Source organism: Oenanthe melanoleuca, chromosome 13, assembly GCF_029582105.1.
Source record: "Oenanthe melanoleuca isolate GR-GAL-2019-014 chromosome 13, OMel1.0, whole genome shotgun sequence".
In the NCBI taxonomy this organism is placed as follows: Eukaryota; Metazoa; Chordata; class Aves; order Passeriformes; family Muscicapidae; genus Oenanthe; species Oenanthe melanoleuca.
This window is the reverse complement of record NC_079347.1, coordinates 17,692,736-17,718,272: the sequence shown is the minus strand read 5'-3', so window position 1 is coordinate 17,718,272 and position 25,537 is coordinate 17,692,736. Positions and strand designations below refer to the sequence as shown.

The window sequence follows — 25,537 nt, the reverse complement described above, 5'->3', positions numbered from 1 at the left end:
TGTTTTTCACAGTACAAAAAATATCAGTTCCAAATACACATCCAAAAAATAAAAACTACTATGAAATAAAACTATTATAGTTTTTAAAAGAGTGAAAACAAATGGTAGATAAACTTGAATGAATCTGTCATTGATTTCACTTGGGTAACATCATTTAAGTTCAATTTTTTTAACACAAATTTCACATAGTTGTGTTCTTCCTCTACGCAGGAATTCTGAAAAATTACTATTTTCTTCTTCCATAATAGTTCTTCATCCCTTAACCAAAAGGATCCATTAAATATTTTCTTTGTTCTTGTTAAAGCTGGTTTTTTTTCTTTGTTTGACACCTCCTGAGGTGCCTCCCTATACAGGTCCACTCATTTCCATGTAGCTACTGGGAGCAAGGTGTCTTGCATTCCTTACCTCCTGCCTTCTAGTAATGGAATGCCTCTTTGCATCCCTGCTGCTTTTACTAATGACTGTATAGAAATGTTTCAGCATCTATTTAAACTCCTCAGTATTACAGGTTAAATAGTGATATATAATAATGGCTCTGAAAATAAATCTGCCTGTAATTAATGGTTTTATCCATACAATTATAGAGTCATGCCTATTCCCAAAGTTCACTTATCTCAGATTCTTAGTGTGACAGCAGCAACTGCACAAATGTCATTGCCTGTGGATAGTACTCTAAAACTCTCACTGCAAATTAAAGCCCCAATAGTCTTGGACTGGGCCAAACACATAACAAAAGAATGGTCTATGCTTCAAAATGAATGGCTTCACACCATTCAACTGCTCCACATTTCCAAAGCTGCATCTTCACAGACTTTGACCTCAAAAACTAGAAATGCTGTGCTCTTCAATTACACACAGGTTTTTCTACCAAACAGAGTCATCAATAATATCTGACTCCCTACAGACCACCTGCTTGTTGTGGTCCTCAGTTATCTACCTACATATACCTTCTAAAATAGGTCTGACTCCCTCATTCCAGTCACTCTCAAAACCAACCTCCTTGGTGTCATTTTGCACTTTTCAGCATTGGCCAGCTGACTTCTTTCTCATTGTAATGCTTTTGAATTAAAATTCAAATTCACCAACAGGAACACATGCAATTATGGGCACAACAGATGCTCCAGAAATAACTGTTTCACTCAGTAGAAAGCAGAGGTATTTGTATTTTAAAAACAACATTTTGTCTTTTGTCTCAACATTTTGTCTTTTTGTCTCTTTTTAAGCAACAAGGTTCAGAATACAGCAGGTAGATGAGAATAACACACTTCAAAAGAAGAAACCCTCAAACTCTGTATGGGTCTGGCACAGATACCTGTGTCACCACTCACCTGCTTCTAAGAATGTTGCAAACTTGAAAAGATGTGCTCATGAAACGACAGCTCTCATTTCCCATCAGAAAATCCTCAACAATCTCTCTACTAAAAGGTATGAGAAGTCACAAGTAAGAAATGGGGAATATTCCAGAAAGAGAATTCCCTGCAAACAGGAGGCAGCAGCTGTCAGGTCACAAGCCCACACAGAAGGGTGGGGGAGCAAAGCAGGTGACCTTCAGAAGCAGAGTATGTCAGAAGCTCAAAGCAAAATCCAACTCTCTCTTTTTTTATAAAGGTTAGCTAAGGGTCAGCAAGAACAAATGAAGAACCTGAACCTTCTTTTAGAGTACTTAATTCCTCCTATATATGTACCAATTTATAAACTAAACATGTGACCAGACAGAGAAAGGTGGAATTTCCCAAAAAGGGAACAGATTCACATCCAACACTGGAAAAAAAACCCCTCATCTCCAAAATGTGAGATAAAATAAAATGTGAGGACAGAAAGGTAACACACTTGATATGGACAGTAAGATCAATTATTAATTCATAGAGATTGCAGACAAAACTGAGATCTTTCTCCTTACTCTCATCACATAATGAATCAGTTATACAATGCTCACAGCAACAAAATTATGTCACTAATTTGAGTTTCTTTTGTTAAACTTCATTCACTTATTTAGTTCTTGGTTCACTCGACTTCTTGTCATAAAAATTAAAAGCAGAATTAAGAAACAAAGCACTTTTCTGACTACTAAACATCAGCTAAGAAAAACCGACAACATGAAAGATAATGGCTTCTGCTGTAAAATGAGTATTTCATAGGATTCAGACTCCAATGCTCTCATGCTTATCTCAACTGAAAACATTTCCACTGAGATATTATGCAAACGAAGTGTGGAAATAAAGACAAGATTTTCTACCAGGAGGACTATTTATGGAATGGAACCAGTCCACACTGATGCTGAGGAGGGGATTAAGACATGCAGCTGTAGTCTAGAGGAACCATCCATCCCTAAGAGCCTGCTGGTTTTATGTGAGTCACTTCACTTATAGATCTATTTTTTTTTTTTAAACTTTAAATACAAAGTCAATTACCAAGATATTGAAGCTTTCTTGAACACACTTTTTCATATAATTAAGGTCCTTTGAAATGACAATGATTTTTAATTCCATTGCAAATATGTGTTTGGACTGTGTGCCCAAAACCAGAGGTGAAGATTTCTAACATAGTACATGCTTCTGTCTTCCATCATTACTCTCAATCTCCAATTTAGACCTGAGAGATAAGAAGCAATTCCTGGGAAGCCCAGGAAGCCCAATCCATATCAGCTCCAGCACATGCCATAAGAATGCCACAGAGCTCTTGGTCCCTGAAAACCAGCCCTGAGAGTGATTTCCTAAAACACAGGTATTGATCTAATACCGATACCCAATTGTGATGGACAAAAGACTATCCAACAGTTTAGACTTAGAAAGTGAATGTTTAATTCAGCACCAGGCAGCTGCATGGGGTGATCCCCTAAGATGCACTGCAAAATCACAAGTGATTAGAGAGTCTATTTATTTACAGAAGTTTTGAATTATCACATATTCCTAAAACCAGCACCTCCCATTCCCTGCTTCCTATGGCAATTAGCCAAATGGCTTTAAGCATGAGTGTTTTGTTTTCTCAGTTGGGTCTGTGGTATTTTTTTTGGGGAGGGGTCATGAAAAGAGGAAGTAAGGTGAGTCTTCCTCACCCTGAACTTTCAACCTCTCCCACAGATGACAATACAAATGATCTCTGGGAGATCTCCAATTTACTCCCTTTTGAATTGGTTTTGAGATATAAAAGGTTTACAATTGTTTGTGCTTCTTTAGATCTATTTATCAGTTTTTCCTTTTCTCACTGCAAACCAGCTGAGCAAACACAGAGATGACAAGCAATTAGTTATTTAAATTTGAGACAAATATCTCAAGTCCAGTTTCTTTTAACTAACTACTAACTCTTAATTATTTCCAGCAAGGCCTATCTATCTATTTGCTTTAATTAATTCTAGCAAATTTATCTTTTAGCTAAAATCTTAATTTTTTCTAAAATTAGTGTCTCAAGAGCTTAAAGCACAGATTGACAAAAACAAATTGTTCTCAGTAAAAGTGACGATTTCATCAGGAGTATAGATCTGGAATTATGTGATAACTCAAGTGCCAGAAGAGGTTTGCAGTGCAAGAATTTTTCTGGAGATTGTTATATATGCCATAAGCCAAATATTTACAGAATAACAGAATATTCTGGTTTGGAAGGGACCCACAAGGATCACCAAAATCTGACTCCTGACCCTGCACAGGACACCCAAGAGCCACACTGTGTGTCCCAGAGTGTTGTCCAAACACTCCTTGAGCTCTGCCAGGTTGGTGCTGTGACCTCCTCCCTGGGGAGCCTGTTCAGTGCCCAAAACCCCTCTGGGTGAAGAGCCTTTTCCTGATATCCAGGCTGTACCTCCCCTGACACAGCTTCAGGCCATCCCCTCGGGTCCTGGCACTGCTCACCTGTGCTTTCCCTCATGAGGAGGTTGCAGATTGCTTCAACCTTGTGTGGGCTTCTAATGGAAATGGGCTGCAGTCTGCCAGCACATCACCTGTCAGCTGCACATTGCCCTGAATAAGCAGGCCATTAGATGGTTACTAATTTTAGCCTGTTCTATTCATTCTCTCTTTTTTTTTTTCCCTTTCTTTATTTTCTGTTACAAAAATTAATAAAAAAATTTTTCAAGAGTCTTCTTTGTAATAATTTTGGCATGCATAAAGAATGAACTGTATTTTGGGTAAGCTGAGCACAGCCCCACTGCTGACTTATTTCCTGCATTGTTTTCTACAGAGTACAATACATGCTTACACAAAAACACAAAGCTATGCCAGCTTTTTTACATTGCAGTTAACAGAGACAATCAGCTGGGGCAGAAAAGAAACACATTTCTCAGCTCAGCAAAAATGCTATGGATTATAAATGTGTTAGGCAGGAATAAGGCATACATGTTGTACCTTGAAAACAGAATTAGATGCTTATTTCTGAAAATGCCTAGTCATAAATAAAATTCTACACAAAATAAGGTATTCCCCAATGTAAGAACAGCTACATTGCACAGTTCTAATTTAAATTTTAAATTTAAAACTTTCTTATGTATGTTCCTGCACATATTCTTTCTCCATCAGAATGTAATGACTCTAAAGGCTGCTTATAGTGTATGTGTGTATGATTCAAGTGCCCTCAAACCCAAACTGGAATTATTTCAAAAGTGCATCTGCATTTTCTATTTGGAGGATAAGACTGAGATAAGAGCAATGCACTTTTCAACATACTTAAAGAAGAACAGGTAAGATTCTGCTGCAGGCAACTACATTCATTTTTCACATATTAATTTCAAATTTTAAAAGCACATTAACTCCAGACAAACTGCTAAAAATAACATGGCATTGTACAATGGTAGAATATTGACAGCAGAAGACTGATATATTGGTCAAACTACTTTTACATGTCCATTATTACTCAATTGAATTCCCCATTTTGCATACAACCTAATACACTTACACATATAATAAAGTCCTCCCAGACACATAACATGTCTTTAAGGCCACTCTGACTTGTTCTCTACCAGCATGAGAATAACCCCAGGCTGCAGTGAAGAAAAAGTCTAATGTCACAGGACTTTAACATCTCATATTCAGAGTTTTATGGAAATATAAAAACTCTCCTATTTGGAGAAACAGCACACAGACATCAAAGGCACATTATTTTTATTACAAGTGTCTCTCAAGATGTGTTTCTCCCCTGTGATAAAGTCTGTTGCAATCACACTTTCTGATCCACATTACTAACAAGATCAATAAAATTACCTTGGCCATAAAATAATAGGATGTGGAAAGCTGTCGAAGCTGAAAATTATGTTCTCCCAGCAACTTGAAAGATAAATTAAATGACTGAACAAGAAAAAAGCACGACTTTAAGATAATCCTGCAGAACTAAGGCTCAACCACTGACTATCCTTTACTTGTACCATTTAAAAGCAATAACTTAACTGTAGTTTGCTGACCTAGATACTTGGCTTGCACTCCAGATGTTCTCACATTCCCTGCTGCTGGATTTGCTTTTTTACAGGCAGTATGAATGGGTACTCCATTAAAATTCTCAAAGCACTGGATAGTCACAGTAACACAGATGTGTTTTTCATATTCTTTCCTAATGCTCTTATCCTCCTCATTTTTTTTCTAGCACTGTTTTCATTCAGCAATGGAGATTTAGAAAGTGTTAGAGAAAAATTTTAAACCAGCTGTTTAAAAAAGGGGCTAACAGTACCTGGGGGAACTGTTATAAACATTTATCTGTTGGTACTATTTAGTACATAGTCATCCCTTCTGTGAATACAGACTATGCAGCACTCACAGCAAAGTGCTACTGTCATTACTTCTTAGTTAAAAAAACATACATTAGATTAGTGATTCTTTCTGTGCTACTGACAGCCAAGGACCAGGACAAAAGTTCTTCATTAGCCATTTAATGTTAACTAGTCCACTCATTTAATTTGCCTTTCAAGCTCAAGGATTGAAAGCAGAGATATGGCTAAAGGAAACTGGGGTTCAGCTCCTATAACCCAAGGATTTTTATATTTTTTTTAGAGAACTGGGAGGAACCCTTGAACAGTCTCCAAATGATCCAATAGATGAGGCACTAAAATTGCCCTCAGACTATTTTATCAGCCCAGAGAACTGCATGCTGCATTCCAGCCATATTTCCCTCTCTAGGCACACACTGACATTCTACTAAAGGAGCATTTATGGAGGTGCAAGAGGAACAGTGATAGCATGAACAGCATGCATTTGATAAAAATAAAAAGAAACTTATCTACATGAAAAAGATAGAAGGGTGCATTAGAAGGGTCATAAATTGAAAAGGCAGTATTTATCTGGAGCTGGTACTCAATGATATTTTAGAGTGGTTACTTCCAAACATACAACTGTTCTAGCTCAATTACTACTGTATAGATGTCACTAGTAAGTGATGACTTTTTAAATGCAGCCACTGCAGAACCTATTTCAAATCTTTTAAAATAACCAAGTTGAAGTTTATGGATACACACACATAAAGCTACAGGTCTTATATTCTATCTGAAGACTGTTACAGCTGTCAAATTGATATCTGAATGAAAATAAGGGGCATATGCAGCCAAAATGAATAGTCCCCAGAGAAAGCTGCTGACAACAGATGCCTACAGAAGAAGGTATTTCATGAGTCAAACCTCCTCTACTATAGCATCATGAGGAAAGGTTTCCCACTATTACAAATCCTTAGAATACCTCCAGAAAAATACTTGGGTTAAAAAAAAAAAAACAAAAACCACCAACAAAGTAACAAACAAACAAAACAAACAACAAAAAAAAACAAAAAACCCAGAACCAAAACCCCCCACAAATTTAAAAAAAACACCAAAAGTAAGAAATGAAAACTTCCTCCCAATTCTTAACCATTAATTACCTTCTGCTATTGCCACACCTTAATTCAGAAAAAAAAAAGTATAGGTAAGATGGACTCAAAAATCAGAAAAAACCCTCACACATAAATAAAGAACTGCACAGTAACAACAGCAAGAGAGAACCAGTCAGAGAGACCATCCTGAGGATTTTGTGTGTCACTGTCACCAGATGAATTCCTGGGAGAACTGCCACCCACAGTTTTGGTTTGCAATGTAATGACAGCATAACCTTTCTCTGAAGAAGAGAGGAATACTAAATAGTAACCTGCAAAATCTGAGTGATAGTAACTAAAAGAATGCTACTTTTAAATGACTACCCTCACATTAATACCTTCGCAGGTCTGAACAATGAGAAAAGTTTGATAGTGTTTAATGATTAAAAACAGAAATACTGGTTATTTTATTTTGCCTGTGTCCAGTTAAAGGACTATTTTTATCAAAACAGTGATTTTGGACAACTGATACTGCTGATATGCTGGAACAATTGGCTTAGCTGAGTTGCACCTGTTCACTTAAAACCTTCTCCCATCTGCTACTCTGGTTCACCTTCAGAGAAATTATTGCCCTTTTCCTACTAGACCATGATTTAGGCTAAAAAAGGGGGAAGTGAAAATCTCAAAGGAATTATTGCTCTGTCAAAATTAGGTCTTAAAAAAAGTCTTTTGAAACTGCTTCCACAGTTGGGTGCTAAAACAGGAGAAAAGCACAATCACTAGTATCACAAAGCCTCTTTGCTGTAGCTCATAAATAATCCTGTCTTTGCTTAAGAGGGTATTTCCTTATGAAATTATTTTCATTTTTGCCAAGTTTTGTCACTTAAAAATAAGTTACTAATATGATATTTTATTTTCTCTAGATGTATCAATGCAGACGGCTCCAGGAACCAGACTGCTGTTGAATTATATTTAGAAAGTATGAGGGCAAATAGCCCAACACAGCCATTCTTTTCTGTTGGTGAAGACTTCATTTGAGACAGAAGCCAAGTGGCAACTGTTCTTACCTTCATGAATAAAGATCTATGTGAATTCCAGCTGTGAATTAGCAATCAATAATTGGAGAAGAAAAAGGGGCTGAAGGATGGGAAGATTTTCTAAGGTCACTAACAAAACAGGTTTTTAAAGCTTCCAGCTGTGAAACTGAAGCATTGTTGACAATGTAGCCATTTGTACAAAATCCTGTGCCAGCGTGCACAGAGGTAATAGAGCCAACAGCAACATTGCTCCATAGCACTTAAAAATACACAAGTAGCATTTTGGAAGCCCAGGCACATAAAACAGTGAAGTTCCACCACCAGAGAAAAATCTGTTCTCACACAACTTACAACTATTAGTTGGGTAACAGTCATATTGCTAAAAGTCCAGCAAAAAAAGCTAATTTTGTGAAATAGGGTTGAGTTCAGAAGGATGGAGAGGTCTTTCTGAAACCTACATGGCTTTGTTCAAAGATTTTTAAAGTTTTCATCATATGTTAAGATAATGATAAAGCAATGATTTTCATCATATTGATAAAAGCTAAGACACAAGACATTATAGTTAATGTCTATTTACAATTAAAGTAATCAAATAGCTTCATTCTCTCTCCCATTCCTTTATTTAGTAGTTGTAAGGGTAAACTGAAAGTAAACAAAAACTCACTGCCCTCTCCCAACTTGGCCAGCTTTAGAAGGGCAACCAGGAATTTAGTAGAAGAGATTTGAAATGGGTGCATTTGAAACTGGGAAACAACAAATTATTGTAACACTGGTCTAACTCAAGAGAGAGCTCCAAGGTTTAACATATGCTCAAACTGACAGAAAATGACACTGAGGTCTTCAGAAAGGAGGAATTAAAACCTTATTTCTCTATCACACCATTGCTTTTTATGACAGTTCATCTAAGACTCAAGTTTTCTTAATATCAGGAGTACAGCTACACAAGCAGAGACAGAGAAAAAAAAAAAAAAAATCTAACACACCCCAGCAAAATCTGCCCATAAAAAAATACAACTCCAGCCATTTTACTGTTGCAAATTGTAGACTTACCTGTGTTCCAAGGTTACTGAAAATTAAGTGTTCTTTTGGGTTTTTTTCCCCCAAACTAGTTGTTTTGGTTTGTTTGCTTTTATATACAGGAAAAAAAAACCAAAAATAGGTGAGATAAAACTTGTCCTCTCAAGAGGGAGATGTTTCCACAGTGGAAAGTTTCCACATCTTCACTACACTACCACTGGTTCTAGAAACACTTTTCCCAGCAGTGAGCTTCAGAAAAAAGTTTAACATAAAACACTGCATTTAGTGACAGCCCTACAATGTTTCCCTTGCTTTTTGCAGAAGCTTTTAGACACACTTAAAAGTTAATGTTTTGGGGAATCTTTCAGATAGCATGAGAGCAGAATTATTGGCTCCCACTTGAGACAAAAATAGCAATTCATCTCCTTCAAGCAAAGTATCTTTGTAATTTTTACAAGGGGGGTCATTACCACAGTTTGGTGGCTGCTATTGCAAAATAAAAAGAAACTGCAGCATTTAATAGCCCTTAGTTTGGAAGATCTTATTGATACAAGAGGAAGCCCACAATACTATCAAGCAAAAGATAAAAGCTGAAGTCAACTTCAACAAAAATGGAATTGTCGTAAATTCAGCAATTCTTTTACTGAAAAAATGTGATGTAGTTATACAAATAATTTTCCTTCCACTGCTGTTCATATATTGCCAGTGATTCCATGAGCAACTGAATTATTTTTCTGGTTTTTAAGACATTTGTGACATTGGGCCAGCAAGACAAATCTTGTACTCCCAAACCAACTCCTTCCCCCTTTTACCCAGGAGAAACTGGGAAAGTTTTACTGACCTCTCAAGAACTAATTTTTCACCTTGCAGTTTTAAGGTTCTACATGGTGTAAACTGGATAATTTTGAAAATGTTTCGTTTTGGTGCAAATAAAAACTTGCATAAGTGTTTTCCTGCAATGGTGGCAGTGACATGTCTCAGTAGTTTTAAGGAAGTTCAGGCCATCACAAAGCAATAAGCAACAATGGTTAAAGCTTCCCATGCCAAGCAGATTAAATGAGAGCTGCATTTTTTTTCACAGAGAAAGATTGCTTTTCCAATTTCCCACATTGCAGTGTACCTAGACACTGTTTAATTCAGAACAGTCAAATATTGAAAACACCAATTATATGCAGCTTTACAAATTGCTATACTGCTCTATATTCTAAATATAATACTCTGCAGCAAGATAAACTTTCTAAAAATAATACTAATCATATTTTTTAAAGTCTATGGAATCTGATGACTATAATCAAAGCACTGCTTAAGTTTGTAACTCAGGAATTGTGAATTTTAAATACATTAATTACTTCATATTTGCTACTCATGAGTCAGCTTTGATCTGCTAAAATAACATACAAAAGGTATTCTTTCCCCTCCCAAGATTTTTATTTCTGCATTATAAACAAAATGCTTTTGTTAGTATTTAAAAATGACTATAAGATGACAGCAGAGTAGTGTGGGTGAGAATGTGTGGGAAGCTGATCAGAAGCACAACGAACTTCTTGGATGTTCAGAGAACAGCGGATGCCTCCAGGGAAATTTGGAAAAAATATTCTGCATAGAAACAATTCTGCCTATATATCACATTTTATCTTTTTCTCCTAAGGTTCTTTATCACTTGGAATATTTGCTGGAAAACAGATTTTCTGTCTTGATGGTTGTCTAATCTGCTACTTACAACTCCAGACATAATCCTGTTTACGACATTGCCATTGGAGACAACTCCATTGGAAACCACATTGGAAAACTCTCCCCACATCCACCTCCACACTGAGGTCAGGATGATCAAAGGACACAGCTCAGCAAAACACTTCCAAGCCTAACCTCAAACATATGCTTATATCTAATGGGTGTGTGTCCTCACCAAACGAGGATGTGAGGACAGAACATCCAGAACTCCTGCTTCTCCCTTGGAAGGCATTGGGTTGTCATTGCAGTCAGAGCCATGATCTAAGGGCAGTGCAGATAGATTAAGGTTGATGACCTGACATTTACACACTACAACTCCACTGGTTTTGTTTGTAAACATGCTTACACTGATGCTCAACCATTTCACTCCATCAGCCCAAACGAAACAAGAGACCCAGGTACGTGAATGACTGGGATCCCTTACACACATGCAAGTGGAAGAAGCAGACACAGGCACTGCAGAACAGGGCCAAACTGGCAGAAATTCACGAACAACCAACAGGAAGAACAAGATCAAGCAGTGGAGGAAGAGATCAGCTATGACCAGGAAAGGTGTGCACTCTAGTTAAAGTGCAATACAAAGAACTCCATGACTATATTTCAGCTTATATGAATAATTCAACAAGAAAACATGTATACACATTCTGTGTTTTCAAAAAGTTTAACTCAAGAGGTAATTTAAATTACATAAAATACAAAATGCTTCCTTAATAAAAACAATTGGGACATTGATTAAAACAAGCCCTTTACATATCCAAAAGCAGCAATTTTGATTGAAACCTCGTATTCTCAACATTTACTATATAATTGCTGCCTTCAATGAATAAACAAAATTGTTATCCAGCCAGCATATTATTGGGACATAGGCATCTATCCTAAACTCTTGTATGCCATATCAAAAGTTCATAAACCTTTGTGTTCTCAAAAAAGCAATGCAACTTAAAAATTAATCAAAATTTAATTCTACGCTTTAGACTTTGCATTACCATCTGGCTTGCACAAGATGATTCTATGATTTTAAAAAGTTCATCTTTATTCATTTAACTGAAAGTTAAAAAAAGATGCCAGAAAAATTTTGATGTCAAGTGGTGTTTCCCATTTAACAAGAGACAAAGTCTGGCCCTGGCAGGAACCACATGAACCTCCTCATGCTGCCGCAGTTATAGCACAAACTCAAGACCAAGAGTAAAAAAAGTGTATTCTTCCTATGAGTGGACTGTCTGGGTTTTAAATATTCTTAAATCAAAACTGCCATTAAGTTTTTATGACTTTCTAGCCAATTAAAACCACCAGTAACATTACTGACTTCAAAGGAGCATCTGTTGCACAATAATTTTGGAGGCTCTTGCCCAGTTCCATTGACACTTAGTGGCTGAGACATTATAAGAATCACCTTGTATTGCATTTCAAGTCACTCAAGGCCACAAATCTTGTGTGAAACCTATGCAGAAACAGCCTCCATGGAAAAATCAGCACCACATTTACACATTTTAAGACTTCAAAACAAGGCTCACGTGGGACCTGAGCTCACAAAAGCATTCTGCAAAGCCTATGCACAGAGGTGGGTACTTTTAACAGCATATTTGAATGCAGATGGTTAACTATAATTATTATAGATTTCTCTATAACTGGTCACTTGTGTCACATAATAGCAGACTAATGAAAACTGTATTCATTTCCAGGCATTTACACTAACAGGAATGATTATGGTTAAGGGTCCCCTAGCACTTTACAAATCTATTTTTTGAGGATTTATATGTCAGCCATAATAATATATTTTTAGCTGAAACTCGATATGAAAGGTCTCAGCTATGAATTTATTATTCAGTAAATGTTCCCATACCATTGAAAAGGCTTCTTTCAAAATTAAGAAGAGAGTAATTTTACCTCATTTTCCTATTTATTCTGGTTATTGAGCATTTTATTTTGAGCAACCTGAGGTAGCATTTGCTACAAGATACATAATTTACAATCTTAATTCTATTATGGATGGACTTCCTACAAGTATCTCACATTGCAAAATGTCAGTGAAAAAGAGCAATTGGACAGTAAAACAGATTGAACAGTCAAATAGGTTCAGGAAGACTTCAGGTTGATTAAAAGGTTTCTTTGGTCATTTCTGGACCTACATGATTAGAGAAACAATGATGAAATTAGCAGGAAAATGCTCCTTTTCATTTTTAAATGATGTGCACATTTGTTTAATCCTATTTCCTTCTTCCCTGCATATTATCTAAAAGAATAAACCATTTTCTAATAAGGACTAATGAAACAGTTACACTCCCAAATTATTTAATTTACTAATTCAGTCTACTGGACCTTTAAACTATTTTTTTCCACTTAAATTTTATGCCTCCTTTGATGTACATCTTGTCAAACATGGATTAGCACTCTTATACTGACACACCTAAGAGAGCCAGCAGAGTCTATTTGGATCATCAGTCCTTGGGAGAGGAAAAAAAATTCTACAATGCTCTACAAGTTCTTTGGAGCTGCAGAGTCTATTAACTTAAAAACAGACTTATAAAAGAAATAAATAATGATTAGACAGTGGATCATAACAATTCCTGGACTATTGGGTGATAGTAAATGACAACACATTCACCCTTACTGACCAAAAGGAATTAACAGTATTTTGCTATTTTCACTGTGGTTGCAAATACATTTTTAGAGGTCTACACAGAAAATTTTAAAAAGTCTGAACACTAATTTTACTCAGTCAAGCAGAAAGTCTCTTCCTATTATTGAAAAAAACCAATTCAGTGGGAATTCCATGGGAAAAAATTAAATCAAATTACAATAAAAATCAGAATCAGATTTTCCAAAGGCTTCTGCATCCATGACAATGAATGGTTTTTAAAAAGGCTTTCCAGTAATTAGTTAATTTCCAGTATTTAGTTACTACATTTTAACAGCTGAGAAATAGGTGCCTTCAGTTCCTTGAAAGCAATAGGAACTTCTGGCTACTTAACAGCTGTATGTAATGCAAGAAGTAGCATGAGAAAGACTTCTGAAATCTAAATCACAAGTCACCATTCTAAGACATCCCAAATACATGAATATCCACATGCATTTCTGGAAGATCTTCCCATCTCAGTTGGGCTTGGCATGACCTTTACTTAACTCTACACCTTTTCTCCAAGGTTTGTAGCTATCTAAAATTAAACACTTAGAGCATTTTGTACATTAAGGTCTTTTGCCCCATGTCAATCAAAACCAACTTTTCAAGGAAATTGTGATGACTAATGTCTGAAAAACATAACATTCAAGTTTCTGCTATTTTGATGATTTAATTTTCCCAGTTCACAAAGATCTGTCCTGCACATCTACTCAAGAAGGAACTGCTCCAAGTGAGCAGGCATGTTGCTCCTACTGTAGCCCATTCAGCCAGGTTGACAATATTTAAATCTCATGCAAATACAGACAAAGCCAGTGTGCTTAGGTAATGTCTAATGTAACAAAAAGTCGTGGCTACTCTGGTTTAAAAACATTTCCAGTGCCAGAAAAGGCAAATGATGTGTTATCAGCCTTTCACAGGTTAATTCATGGCATGCAAGGCCTATTTTTCTGGTCCCCTGACATCCAAATGCTTCCACTCCCAAGCACCATGGGCTAACAACCCATCTAGAGCAGAGGGTCCCTACACCAGGCTGCTCTGCAGCAAGGAATGTAAAACACATGGACATGGAAAAGAGACATTCAAAAGCAGTAATAAAGACACCCAATTGTGAAAGAAAATTCTGGGGTTTAATCCATAGCTGCAGAGTTGTTTGGCTAATAGAAATGTCTGTTCATTAAAGAAGAAAAGAAAGAAGAAACAGTCCTGAGAGCAGACACTGGAACAAGCACTTTCCACTTCAAATAGCTGAACTTTTTGAGTAATGCCTTCATTAGGGTAATATACTGCTCCTGTCCATGGCCAAGCTTTCTGTAAATTTCTTCTACTTGTTCAAAATGTATAAAGCTGTGTCTGTATTTCAGCACAATCACAAAGAATCAGTGGTTTATATATAGGAAGAGTCAGTGGAAATACTCAGAAGTGACATATTTACTATAACAGCACACACTTGAATTGCAAAATGCATCTCAGAAGGGCTGCTTTTCTCCCCACATAGTTAAATTCTTATTACTTGAAAACTAACAAATTAATCCCTTCTGTCAGTATTTACAGAATAAAAATTAATAGGCCTTAGCTTTGATGGAGATATGCAAAAAGAAGCTCAGGATGGAAATAGCACAGTCCCCTTGCCCTTTTAAGTCTGGGGACAAGAAAAGATCTCACACTTTCAATGCTTTATCTGGCCTGTGATAAACTACATTGAATATGATCTACATATTCTGTATTCAGCTGCACACATGCCAATTTCCTGAATATTAAATGTCTTCTTCTTTGGAACAGAACTTGTAGTTTTTATTGGGAATTAATTACACTCTTATTTGAAAAACTCATACAAAAATGTCACATGCAGTTGGTGGGATTCCAAGTCTTGGGAGGATCTTTGCATTGTTCAACTAATTTGAAAATACTTAGGCAGAAAATTTGGATGCAAAGGTTTTTTAGGGAAAAGCTGTGAAGTGAGAGCAGTGCTACTTCACTGGCCTTCAGACAGGCAAGACTGAAACTGTAAATATGCCCCTATGTCACTATTCCTGCAGGGCTTGTGCTGTCCTGGCTGTTATCCATCCACTGTACACAGCATCTCTGTCAAGAACTGGGAGCAGGGTGGGAATCCCTTTAGAAGAATAGTTAGAGTCATTACAATAGAGTACAAAGGCTGATTCTCTCCTGGTTTTCTTTTTGCAAACCCACAATTGACAACATTTGTCAATGCCTACAATTCATATGTAATTATACACGGGTACAGACAGATTGCATTCACTCATAGTAGCAAATTTTTCAGTTTTAGTAACTCCAGACATTTGACTGTTTCTGAAGTTATCATCCCTAAAGATAAACAAGATGCCATCTTCCATGTCTTAAAAGGAGACTTACAAAAATTTCCTTGTGGATGAGCACTGTCCTTTGAAATAAGGGGACTGAACCTTGCTGATTTAATTCTCACAAGCACTAGCAGAGAACTACAGCATTAACCACTAGAAATCTACTAGGAATCTGGATTACTTCTAGAAAAAAAGAATTATTACTACACAGAAATGTACTTCACATGATTGAATACTAAAGGTTCTATTATAAACCTTGCAGAGGGTTGCATGAGGTATGAGGATAAAAGAGGGAGGGAGGAATAATAAGGATTTAGTCATGATGCACTGACAGACTTGGGAGTCACTAAGGAACACAAATACAATCACTGGAACAGCTTAAAGTTGTAACAAGTTCATAGAGTACAACAAAATCTTTTATTCTATTACACAGCTCATCTATAAAGATTTTATGTGATTTTCAATAGAGGAGTTATGAAATAAAGCAGGCTATAGCAGGAGCTAACAAGTGCACTTTGTGTTCATTCTCACACATTAGCACCAAGACACTGCCCATAAAATATATTAAAGATAAATTTATCTCTTTTTTTGTGGCAAGAGCCAAAACACTTCAATATTTATAGATCAAGGCTTTCTTAACAAAAAAAAGATAATAATTATTAATTCAGTAGTACAAATTACCTCCAAGGCAATCTCTTTAAATTACTACCATCCCCTGGTCTGCAGAAGGGAGCAATCACTTTGAAAAATCACCACCACCAACCAAACAAGATTTTTCTACTGATTAAATCTTGCAATACTGTAGCACACTGAAAGTGCAATCCAATTAACAAACCATTTATATTGACCTTAAAGAAAATCGAGAATTATGTCCTGCTTCTAGAGATGTATAACACAGATACACATAATACATATACATAACAATTTATTACTTGTGAATTATCTTATAAAAGTAGTTACAAACTCACTGTATTCCTGCATATATGTTCTAGATGAATATTTTCATGCTTTGGCTACATATATTCTAGCAAAAGCAGCATGAAAACTTCAATCCACATGTGGAGTATCAATAGGAAGACTCATTTTGGTCTTCAAGAATAAATATTTTATTTGGACATAGGAGCTCTTACTTATTTTCACATATCTTTAAATTAAGAAAGGAAAATGCCTAAATTAGAGATCCATAGTAATAAAAAATGGAAATACGTTACATTACTAATGTAATTATTTCAGTTCAAAAATGTCACAAAAATGCAATGTTATTCCAGACAGTAATTGAAGGAAAAGGTGAAACAAAGTTTTCAGTAAAAAGAAGTTCTCACTTCTAAGATATGCATCACCTGCTCCGCATTCACAGAAGTCTCTGTAGACATATTTCAGTATGAGTCAGTAAATAATTTGACAAGAGCCAAATTCAAACTGTGTGCTGAGAAATGTGGTTTTATGTGAAGAAATATAAGCATTTATGACACAGAGAAACCAATAAAACCAACTGTCTCTGGCAACACAAGTATTTAGCAAAGCAGCACCTTCTCAATATTCCAATATTTAATTTTCAATGCATTTTCAGCCCTGTTCTCTCCTTTTTCTCTCTACAGAATATATGCAGTAACATGAACAACCAGAAAGTATTAACAAAAGAAGATATTGATGACAGAAACCATTTTCATGACCATTTTCCTCACCCCCTTCTACACAAGTGTATATAGAACAATTTCTCTTGTATTCATTTTTCTCTGTCATGACTTTTCCATGAAGTTTTTGGGTTTCTTTGCCACTTAATCCCCATTTCTTTATATATCACAAGCCATCTCTTCCCTTTACACACATAAAGATAATTGCTGCTACTTGAGAGGCACAAACATAGCTCCTGTTGGTTTCATTATCTAAACCTATTTCATAATCTAAACCTTGAGCTTTGTTAATGTTCCCTACTGAAAATACCTCAAGAAAAATGATTTTAAGTAAACCAGCAGTGGACTTCTGTTATCAAGAGCAACTCAAAATCAGAGCAAATTACCAGCAAATTACAGCTATACCTGCCCATTTCTGAAAATATCCTGATCTATGACTATTATACTTATTGTTTTATGCAACTTTGGAATAACCCAAATACAGAATTGAAATATAATATTTAAAAAAAAAAAGAAAAAAGCTCTTTTCTTTTTAGAGCTTGGTAGCTATTAGTCTCTGCTATGTAAAACTTGGCACACACTCAGAAATAAACCTTTCCCTGATAGATGGTAACAGCTCCTTTGTTTCTCCAACTCCCACTTGATGGAAGGATTATGCTCTCAATCAATGATAATGGCTCCCAATAAGACAGACCAATCCATCGTCTTTAACTCCACACACACTTCTGTTCCACGTGCCAAAACCTGTGCTCCAAGCAAGCAAATACTTGGAATGAAATAAACAGCTCAGATTCCCCTCTGCAGACCCCAGTGACCCACGGTGAGAATAGTTGTATTGAATTATACTTCTATCTAGACAATAAAATCAGATGATAGTGACACCAGACCATACAGTCACCCCAGGACACATAGACAACCCATTACCTCAAAAAGCATATATTTCCTGAGTAAAATCTGGAGCTACAGAATATTTCTCTCTTTTTTCAAGACATTCTGTACTGGATTCCCAGAATAGCCACAGACCAAGGGGGGGAAAAAAAAGGAAGAAAATGTTGACCTATTTAATAAGGAATAAGCCAAGACATTGAAAACTAACACATGACCACCATTATTCATAGAAATCCTCATGTCTTATCTAGATAAATCAAATGCACAACATGTTACTCAGAATCTTCAGAGGTGTCTAGGGAAGAAAATTTATTTCTGTACTTCTTAATGAACCTGTACCAATTTTTACAAAGTTTATGAGGGAATATCTAGGAGAAAAGAGGAGAAAATAGCCTTCATTGCTAGACTTTCAAGGGGTCTATTCAAAAAATTAACTGAGAGGAAAATATGGAAATGTGGACATTGCATTTAGATTCACTGCAACACAGCTAATCTTACATAACATCAAATTCATTAGCCCAGGAAAACCATTTAAGGTGCCTTCACAGAGCTCCATTTTTGTTCTCCATGTCACCTGAATAAGAGAAACACTACAGAAATCTATAGATAAATAGAATAAAGGGTACACTCAACAATATTGCAGGACCTGGTGGCAAGTGGAATTAGCCACAATCATTACCTGCCATATATTTTTCTTTGCAGAATGCAAAGAAATTAGTCCAAATTTTCATTATATTTGTTGATAACTACATACACTTGAAGTTCTCACTTTTCTCATGTTCATTCAGTGCATTCCCCAGAGCTGGAACAAATTAAGTTCCCAAGTACTTTGAAACCATTTCTGTAAACTCAGATAAATGCTAGTTCAAGTTTCTGACTACCCAAGGTAAACAGCTTACTGTTTCATCTCTGTTGCATAAAAGAAATAATTATAGGGCACCTGTAATGTCTAATACACCTTATGATGCAAGTACTTATCACCTCTTTAAGAATTCAAGTCAACAATAATATTCTTGAACATCCTTAATATACTTTTACTTTCTATCAGAGCAAGTCTAAATTATCTTCTTAAACAAAGTGAAAACTTCATAATTTACTTCATGACATTGAAGTGACAAACATTTTGCCTGCAGGGTAGCACAAGTTTATATGGTAGGTGCAATATATCAAGACTGAGAAAGAAATGTAATTTTAAAATAATCTAACATTAAAGTTAATAAAAATTATCTCAAGCTGAATAACTGTAATTATTTAGCTTTTCTCCCAAGGTAGAAGTTTGATCCCATTAATGTTAGTAAATGAGTCCAGGCAATGATCTGCTTTAGATAAAGTCAGTAGTGTTTACCATGACTACAAACAAAGCTACACACAGCAAGGCCATGCTTAGAAAAAAACAGGTCCATAAATCCAAAAGATTCTTCCTGTGTCTCTTGTTATCTCAGAAGGCTTTGCATGGTGTTCCTCCTGGTTTCTACTCCAAATTCGGGTGAATTTGCAAGCTAAAAAGCCAAGACCTTGCATACTAAGTATTTTGTTGTTTCCTTGTATGTCTCTCTCCTCATTTCAGGTTATATTCAGGGTATATTAGCACTTACTATGTTATACAGACCATTGTAAAATCAAATGTACATTTTGCAATTAAGCAGATTATGATCTTGGTTTGGAATCTCTTTTGAAACTGTAAGTGAAAAAAAATTATGTAACATGATTGCCTGGGTTTAAGAAATAGTGGCTTCTTAGAGTAAAATAATTCCAGAGCTTAAATTCTTTAGGCAAATTAGTAGGTCAAAATTGTCTATACAGTCCCTCCTCTAAATTCTGCAGATAATCTGAAGAGACTTTTTTTCAGAAAGGTCAAACATTTCATTATAGAAACACAATAAACTGACTACAGAATACTAAAAATAATACTGCCTTATATAGTTGGGCTGTAAGTCTCAGATCTGATATGCTAGCACCTTTAATTGGAGGCCAAATGTCTAGAAACCATTTAAAGAAAAAAAGAAAAGATGTATAATTTTTTCTTTTTCCCAAAAGAAGCTTCCAGTTCAGAAGGAATGGAGGATATAACACTGACCTGGTAGATTACAGTCCCAGCAAGAAATCATCATTGTTCCCTCACTGCTCAGGCCTGTCTAAGAAATAACTATGTCTCCATTTCTCCTACCCACAGTTCTCTTAATGAACAACAAGTGGTTTAAAATACAATATACTTTTCTTCCTCTGCACTTAAACCTACTGGAAGTAGAACACCAGATAACAAGTTTAGTGGTACAAAGTTTGGAAGCCCCTTTTAGCCACTTAGAAATTTTCCAGAAGATGAAATTATTCAGGTTTCCTGGTATCTTGAAAAAGAGCGGCACCAAGCTCTCTGTCACCAACAGCTCTCTGTCTACAGTAAAATCACCTGTAATGTTACCCTCAAATTAGGACAAGGGCTTTATTTTATATGATGAAAAAACTCTTGTATTTTGACAAGACACAAGTTTGAGAACGAATGTTTGTCAATTCATTCAGTGCAACACCTCTGAGAACCCAAGCATGACACTGAGGATTTAAATATTTTAGCAGTGCAATGATACTAAAACAACTGGTAACTTTCTAGGTGTTAATTTCAAATGCACCATTAGAGCTACAGCAATAGCCTTAAAATCACATTTGTATTTAGAAAGACATTTGCTTGAAACCAAGAATAATGGAAAGTTTGCTTCAAACAACAAACTTACATTCACAAACACTTGACAAAATCACATTTATTTAGCATCACTTTCAGTGTCTTTCGTTGTTCTTTATAAGCCCCTATGAGTATTAGGGCAAATTCCATGTCCTTAACAATTAACATGCAAATTAAGATAAAAACTTCAAAACTTGACCCCAAAGTGAGTGTTAGTAAAGTTTCATCTAAATCGAGAATAGCTTCTTCTAAAGTATGAACCAGACTTGTCCAATTTTCTCCACCCCTCATTAGTCTCCCAGGTGATTGAAAGTGACACAAAGTGTGAAATCGCTACGTTCTGAACAAGTTCAGTACTTGAGCACAGTCAGTTCCAAGTATTTAGGTAAGAGAGGCCAACATCTCAGAAAAATTACACTTCTAAAATCATCGACTCTTTCATCACTACCCAAAACAACGTTAGGCCAGAAAAAAAAAAAAAAAAAAGGTAACTTTTGAACACACACAGAAGTAAAAACCTCTTTTTTTGTTTTTAATCGAGGATGTATTACTAAGAGACAATAACAATTATTGATTTTGTTGGGTCTTTTTTTCGTTTTGCCAAGGCCCAAAGCAGGGCCGCGGGAGGGGAGCGGGGCGGCGGGCGCGGTGCGCGCGCGGGGCCGGCAGGGGGCGCCGTTGCTCGCGGGAAGCCGTGAGGGCGGCAGAGCCCCGAGCTGCCGCAGCACGGCCCGGCAGCCCCGGCCCGGCCCGTCCCGCATCTCCCCGCACAGCCCCGGCCCGTCCCGCCGCTCCCCGCACAGCCCCGCACACCCCCGGCCTGTCCCGCCGCTCCCCGCACAGCCCCGGCCTGTCCCGCCGCTCCCCGCACAGCCCCGCGGAGCCCCGGCCCGTCCCGCCGCTCCCCGCACAGCCCCGCGGAGCCCCGGCCCGTCCCGCCGCTCCCCGCACAGCCCCGCGGAGCCCCGGCCCGGCCCGCCGCTCCCCGCCCCGCAGCCCAAGGAGGAAAGCCGCCCCCGACACTCCGCCGACCCCCCGGGGCAGGAGGCCACGCCAGGTCCCGGCACCTCCACGGGCACCGCTCCTCCTTGGCAGAGGCGGGGGAAGCGACGGCCATCCCCTAGAGCAAGCAGACCATAAGTACTCACCATATTGACTTCCGAGACCATATCTATACTGGCAATGTCTATGTTCATGCCAACAGCCACTGGGGGACCTGCAAACCGACAAGATGGTCCGCAATGTGATCTCTCGGAACTTAACTCATTCTTACCAGAGTTACCAGGGCGAACACATAAAACGACGTTTCAACACAAGCAGAAATTGAGGAGGGAGGCACGAAGTGTTTCTCCGCCACCTCTTCCTCCCCACCACGCGGGACCATTGGTTGCCCAGGCCGCCGTCCGTGGTGGTGCTTTATATAACACCACACACGTGCCGGCACCGGTGCGCCCTGCTCTGAGCCCCTGAGATCCCCTCGGATCCCCTCACAGCCCCTCGGATCCCCTGAGAGCCCCTCAGAGCCCCTCCGAGCCCCGCTCCGGCCTCCGCCACCCCCCGCGACACGCGCAGCCCCGGGGACGGCGAGCACCGAGCCCGGAGCCCGGGGGAGGGATGGGGATGGGGGCCGACAAAAGGGCCACCCACAGCCAACACGTCCGAAATCGACAAACTAGTTGGAAGTAGGAGCACGCAGGGGGTTAAATGACATTTCTGTAGCACGTCTTGTACTCGAAAATAGTAACTCTGATCACAAGCACATTAGGCTGAAAGGAGCGAACGCTGGGTGAACTTAAGAGAGGTTTGCATCTCGGTAAATCAGTCAAGCAAAGGTTTAATTACAGGTTAGTAAAGTATCATCATCACACACACACACACACACACACACACACACACAACACAATGAGGGACCGATTACGAATATACAAGAATTTAAGTGATTCCATTAAGAGCATCCTGTGCTAAGAAAACCGAGAAACAATGGGCTTACTTTGGATCAGCTACAGGAAATGGCAACACACACACCCCCCAAAGCAACAGCACCCACAAGACGTTTGAAACCGCCCCCACACACAACGCACCCAGCCCGGATATGCCACCTCTCTTATGCAAAAGCAGCCAAATTACCTCCAAAATCTGGTCTCAAGCGAATATCATAGCCCTTCAGCAGTCTATCCACAGTCTCTTTCACCAGTGACATATTACTAGGGTCATTGACACTAAAGAAAAAAAGGAAGAATAATACTGTATTATTTCTGATTTCTCAGCCCCCAGCTTTACATTCCTCCCAGCAGCAGCATGCACTGCAATTCAAAGTAAAGGAAAAGAGATACCTTAATCACTTACCTCTGTGCACACACCGCAGCTATTATTAAAGGGAATGACCAAATCCCGAAGTAACCCTTTTTCCGGACTCTCAGCATCCCTTTAGCTTTTGATATGATTTAAGGTTTCAGTGAAGAGAAGAAGAGATCCAACTTATTCTGGCCAGTGCAGTAATTCTAATGTGAAGCGCATGCGCACGGCGTACCACAACATCAAAAGGAGCAGTGGTTGCTGCTGGAGATGGAGCAAATTTCCTTGAAAAAAAAATTAAAGGGGAAGAAGGAAATGCATTATTTAAAAAAAAAAAAAAAAAAAAAAAAAAGTAATCCACAGGAGAATCCAGTATATTTCTGTTGTCCTTTTTGTTATTATGGAGTATAAATCACAGCAAAAGAAGTTTTAGGTGTTGCAGGGTACAGCGGCTTTGCAACCTAGTTTAAGCGCTGGGGGGGCTGGACGGACTTCGATTAGGCACAGGGAGAATAGTTAAAAAGGAGAATGCACTGCGTACGTATGGGGGCAGGTGGGGGGAGAGAGGGGGCAGCTTAACTTTTTAGTCCCTGGAAAGAACCGCCTGAACCGCGGAGAGGTGCGGGCAGAGGAGCCGGCGCTGGCAACGGGGGCGGGCGGTGGGGGAGGAGGGAGATGAGCGCCTACAATATTTCTCACGGAGGAAAAAAAAAATGATGACGAATAGTTTCTTGTAAGAGGGGATTAGGCTGTTTCTTTCCTTACTGTGATGCCAGGCGCTATTCCAGGAGCAGAGGCACCGGGAGCTGAGGGGATCGCCGGCTGCGACCGCCGGCTCCCACGGGTCACTGGCGGGTGCCTTAGGGGCGGGCGCGGCGCTCCCCCGACCCTGCTCCCCCCCGGCGCATTTTCCGTACATCGACCGATGCTCAACCCAGGGATGCGAGCTCTCCAGGTAGAACGAAACCTCGCCACGGAGCTGGGGAGGGGGGCCAAGGGGAAGAAAAACACCACCCTGAAAGGATTTCAGTGACCATCCAGACCTGATGTAGGTGCATAAGCCCACTTACCTTAGTGGGTAAAACACCCAAGCTCTTCAAATGCAGCGTGTGATCCGATTAATGCCTCGGAAGAAACCGGAGACGAGCGGAAAGCTGGTCTGGGGATGCTTTGAGTGACATTTAAATCCTGAGCATAAAAAAAAGATAGGAGAGAGAGAAAAGGGAAAAAAAAAAACAATCCCTGAAAAACAACAAACACCGGAGTTAAATTATTCCTCTCCAATCTGCTTTGTGCCCGTCGCTCCTTTTACACCACCTCCTCCTCACGCACATACCCGCTCGGCCCCGCGGATCTGTGCTGCTTCACCGAGCGGATCTGGGCGTGCACACGTCCTCGGTCGGCCCGGGCGGCGCAGGGAAGGGATTGGGAACACTTTGGGCGTCAATTAACAAAAGAAATATTTAACTCACTGCAGGAGCGTGGAGGAGCGGAAAAAAAAAAAAAAAAAAAAAAAAAATACGGCGGGTGGTGGAGGGGGCACAAGGGTGAAGGTGTTGCACAGATACCGGGGCGGGCTGCGGGCTGCAGAGCCTCCCGCTCCCCGGCACGGCGCGCTGCCCGGCGCGGGGCTGAGCGCTCCGGAGCGCCTGCCCTGCCCTGCCCGCACTGCCCTGCCCTGCACTGCACCGCCCTGTCCTGCCCTGCCTGCCCTGCCTGCCCTGCCTGCCCTGCCTGCCCTGCCCCGCCGCCCCGGCTCCCGGGAAAGCCGCGGCTCGCCCCGCACGGCCGGGCCGGCCCCAGCCCGCACCCGGGCGCACCCTGGCCTGGGAGCAGGCGAGCCAGGAACGGGGCGAGGCGGGAGGAGAGGCGGCGGCGGCTCCCCGGGAAGGGCGAGGGGAGGAAGGGCTGCGGCGGGAGGCGGTGGGATGGAGCCTCACCTAGAGAAGCGGGGGAGCTGCCCCCGAGAGACGGCAGAGCTGCTAAAAAAAAAAAATAAATAAATAAACAGGCAAACCATGAAGCAGCCAGCAGCCCCGAAAAGCAGGCAGCCATTTAATACAGACCGACAGCTACCTTGGCCGGAGCGCTCGGGAGCGGGGAGCCCCGCAGCATCCACCTGCCGCTGGAGCGGGGCCGGGGCCCCCCCGTTCCCCCGTCCCCCCGTCCCCCCGTTCCCCGTCCCGGCTGCGGCCGCCCCGGCCCCGCTCCCCGAATCGCGCCCCTCTCTCTCTGCGCCTGCAGCCGCCGCGCCAGCCTTTCAGCTCCAGTCAGTAGCTGCTCGGCTTTTCCTTCCAGAAACAAAATAGCCATCCTTTGGGGGGCCTGGGGGCGATTCGTCAAGACGTTTTCACTACCTTTTCCCATTTGTAACGATTGGAATGGCACAAAGTGAGAAAACACACTTTCCCCGCTGAAACAGACAAGATTGTGTGGGTGATAAATTTCTCATTTATGTATTCAATAGAAAAAAACCCCAAACAACTAAGTTAAAGAACGTTTAAGCATTTTTAAAACACCTACAGTCCCCACTCCATTTTTCATCTTTTCATTCCGTGTCTGAT

General features: G+C 39.6%; 1 protein-coding gene across 3 annotated transcripts in view; it reads right to left on the bottom strand.

The window, feature by feature from the left end:
• Positions 1-24,466, bottom strand: part of GABRB2 (gamma-aminobutyric acid type A receptor subunit beta2) — a 145,970-nt gene extending 121,504 nt beyond the window's left edge. Inside the window, exons 1-5 of one of the 3 annotated variants that reach the window (XM_056502534.1) lie at positions 24,310-24,466; positions 24,044-24,215; positions 23,025-23,257; positions 22,806-22,897; positions 21,827-21,894 (exon numbers count right to left, since the gene is read on the bottom strand). In XM_056502534.1, the coding sequence (XP_056358509.1) occupies positions 21,827-21,894; positions 22,806-22,897; positions 23,025-23,101 (237 nt within the window). In that variant the 5' untranslated portion in view covers positions 23,102-23,257; positions 24,044-24,215; positions 24,310-24,466. Of the gene's footprint in view, positions 1-21,826; positions 21,895-22,805; positions 22,898-23,024; positions 23,258-24,043 lie in introns of all 3 variants that reach the window. The other 2 variants (XM_056502532.1, XM_056502533.1) reach the window with 2 other exon arrangements.
• Positions 24,467-25,537: the final 1,071 nt, after the last annotated feature.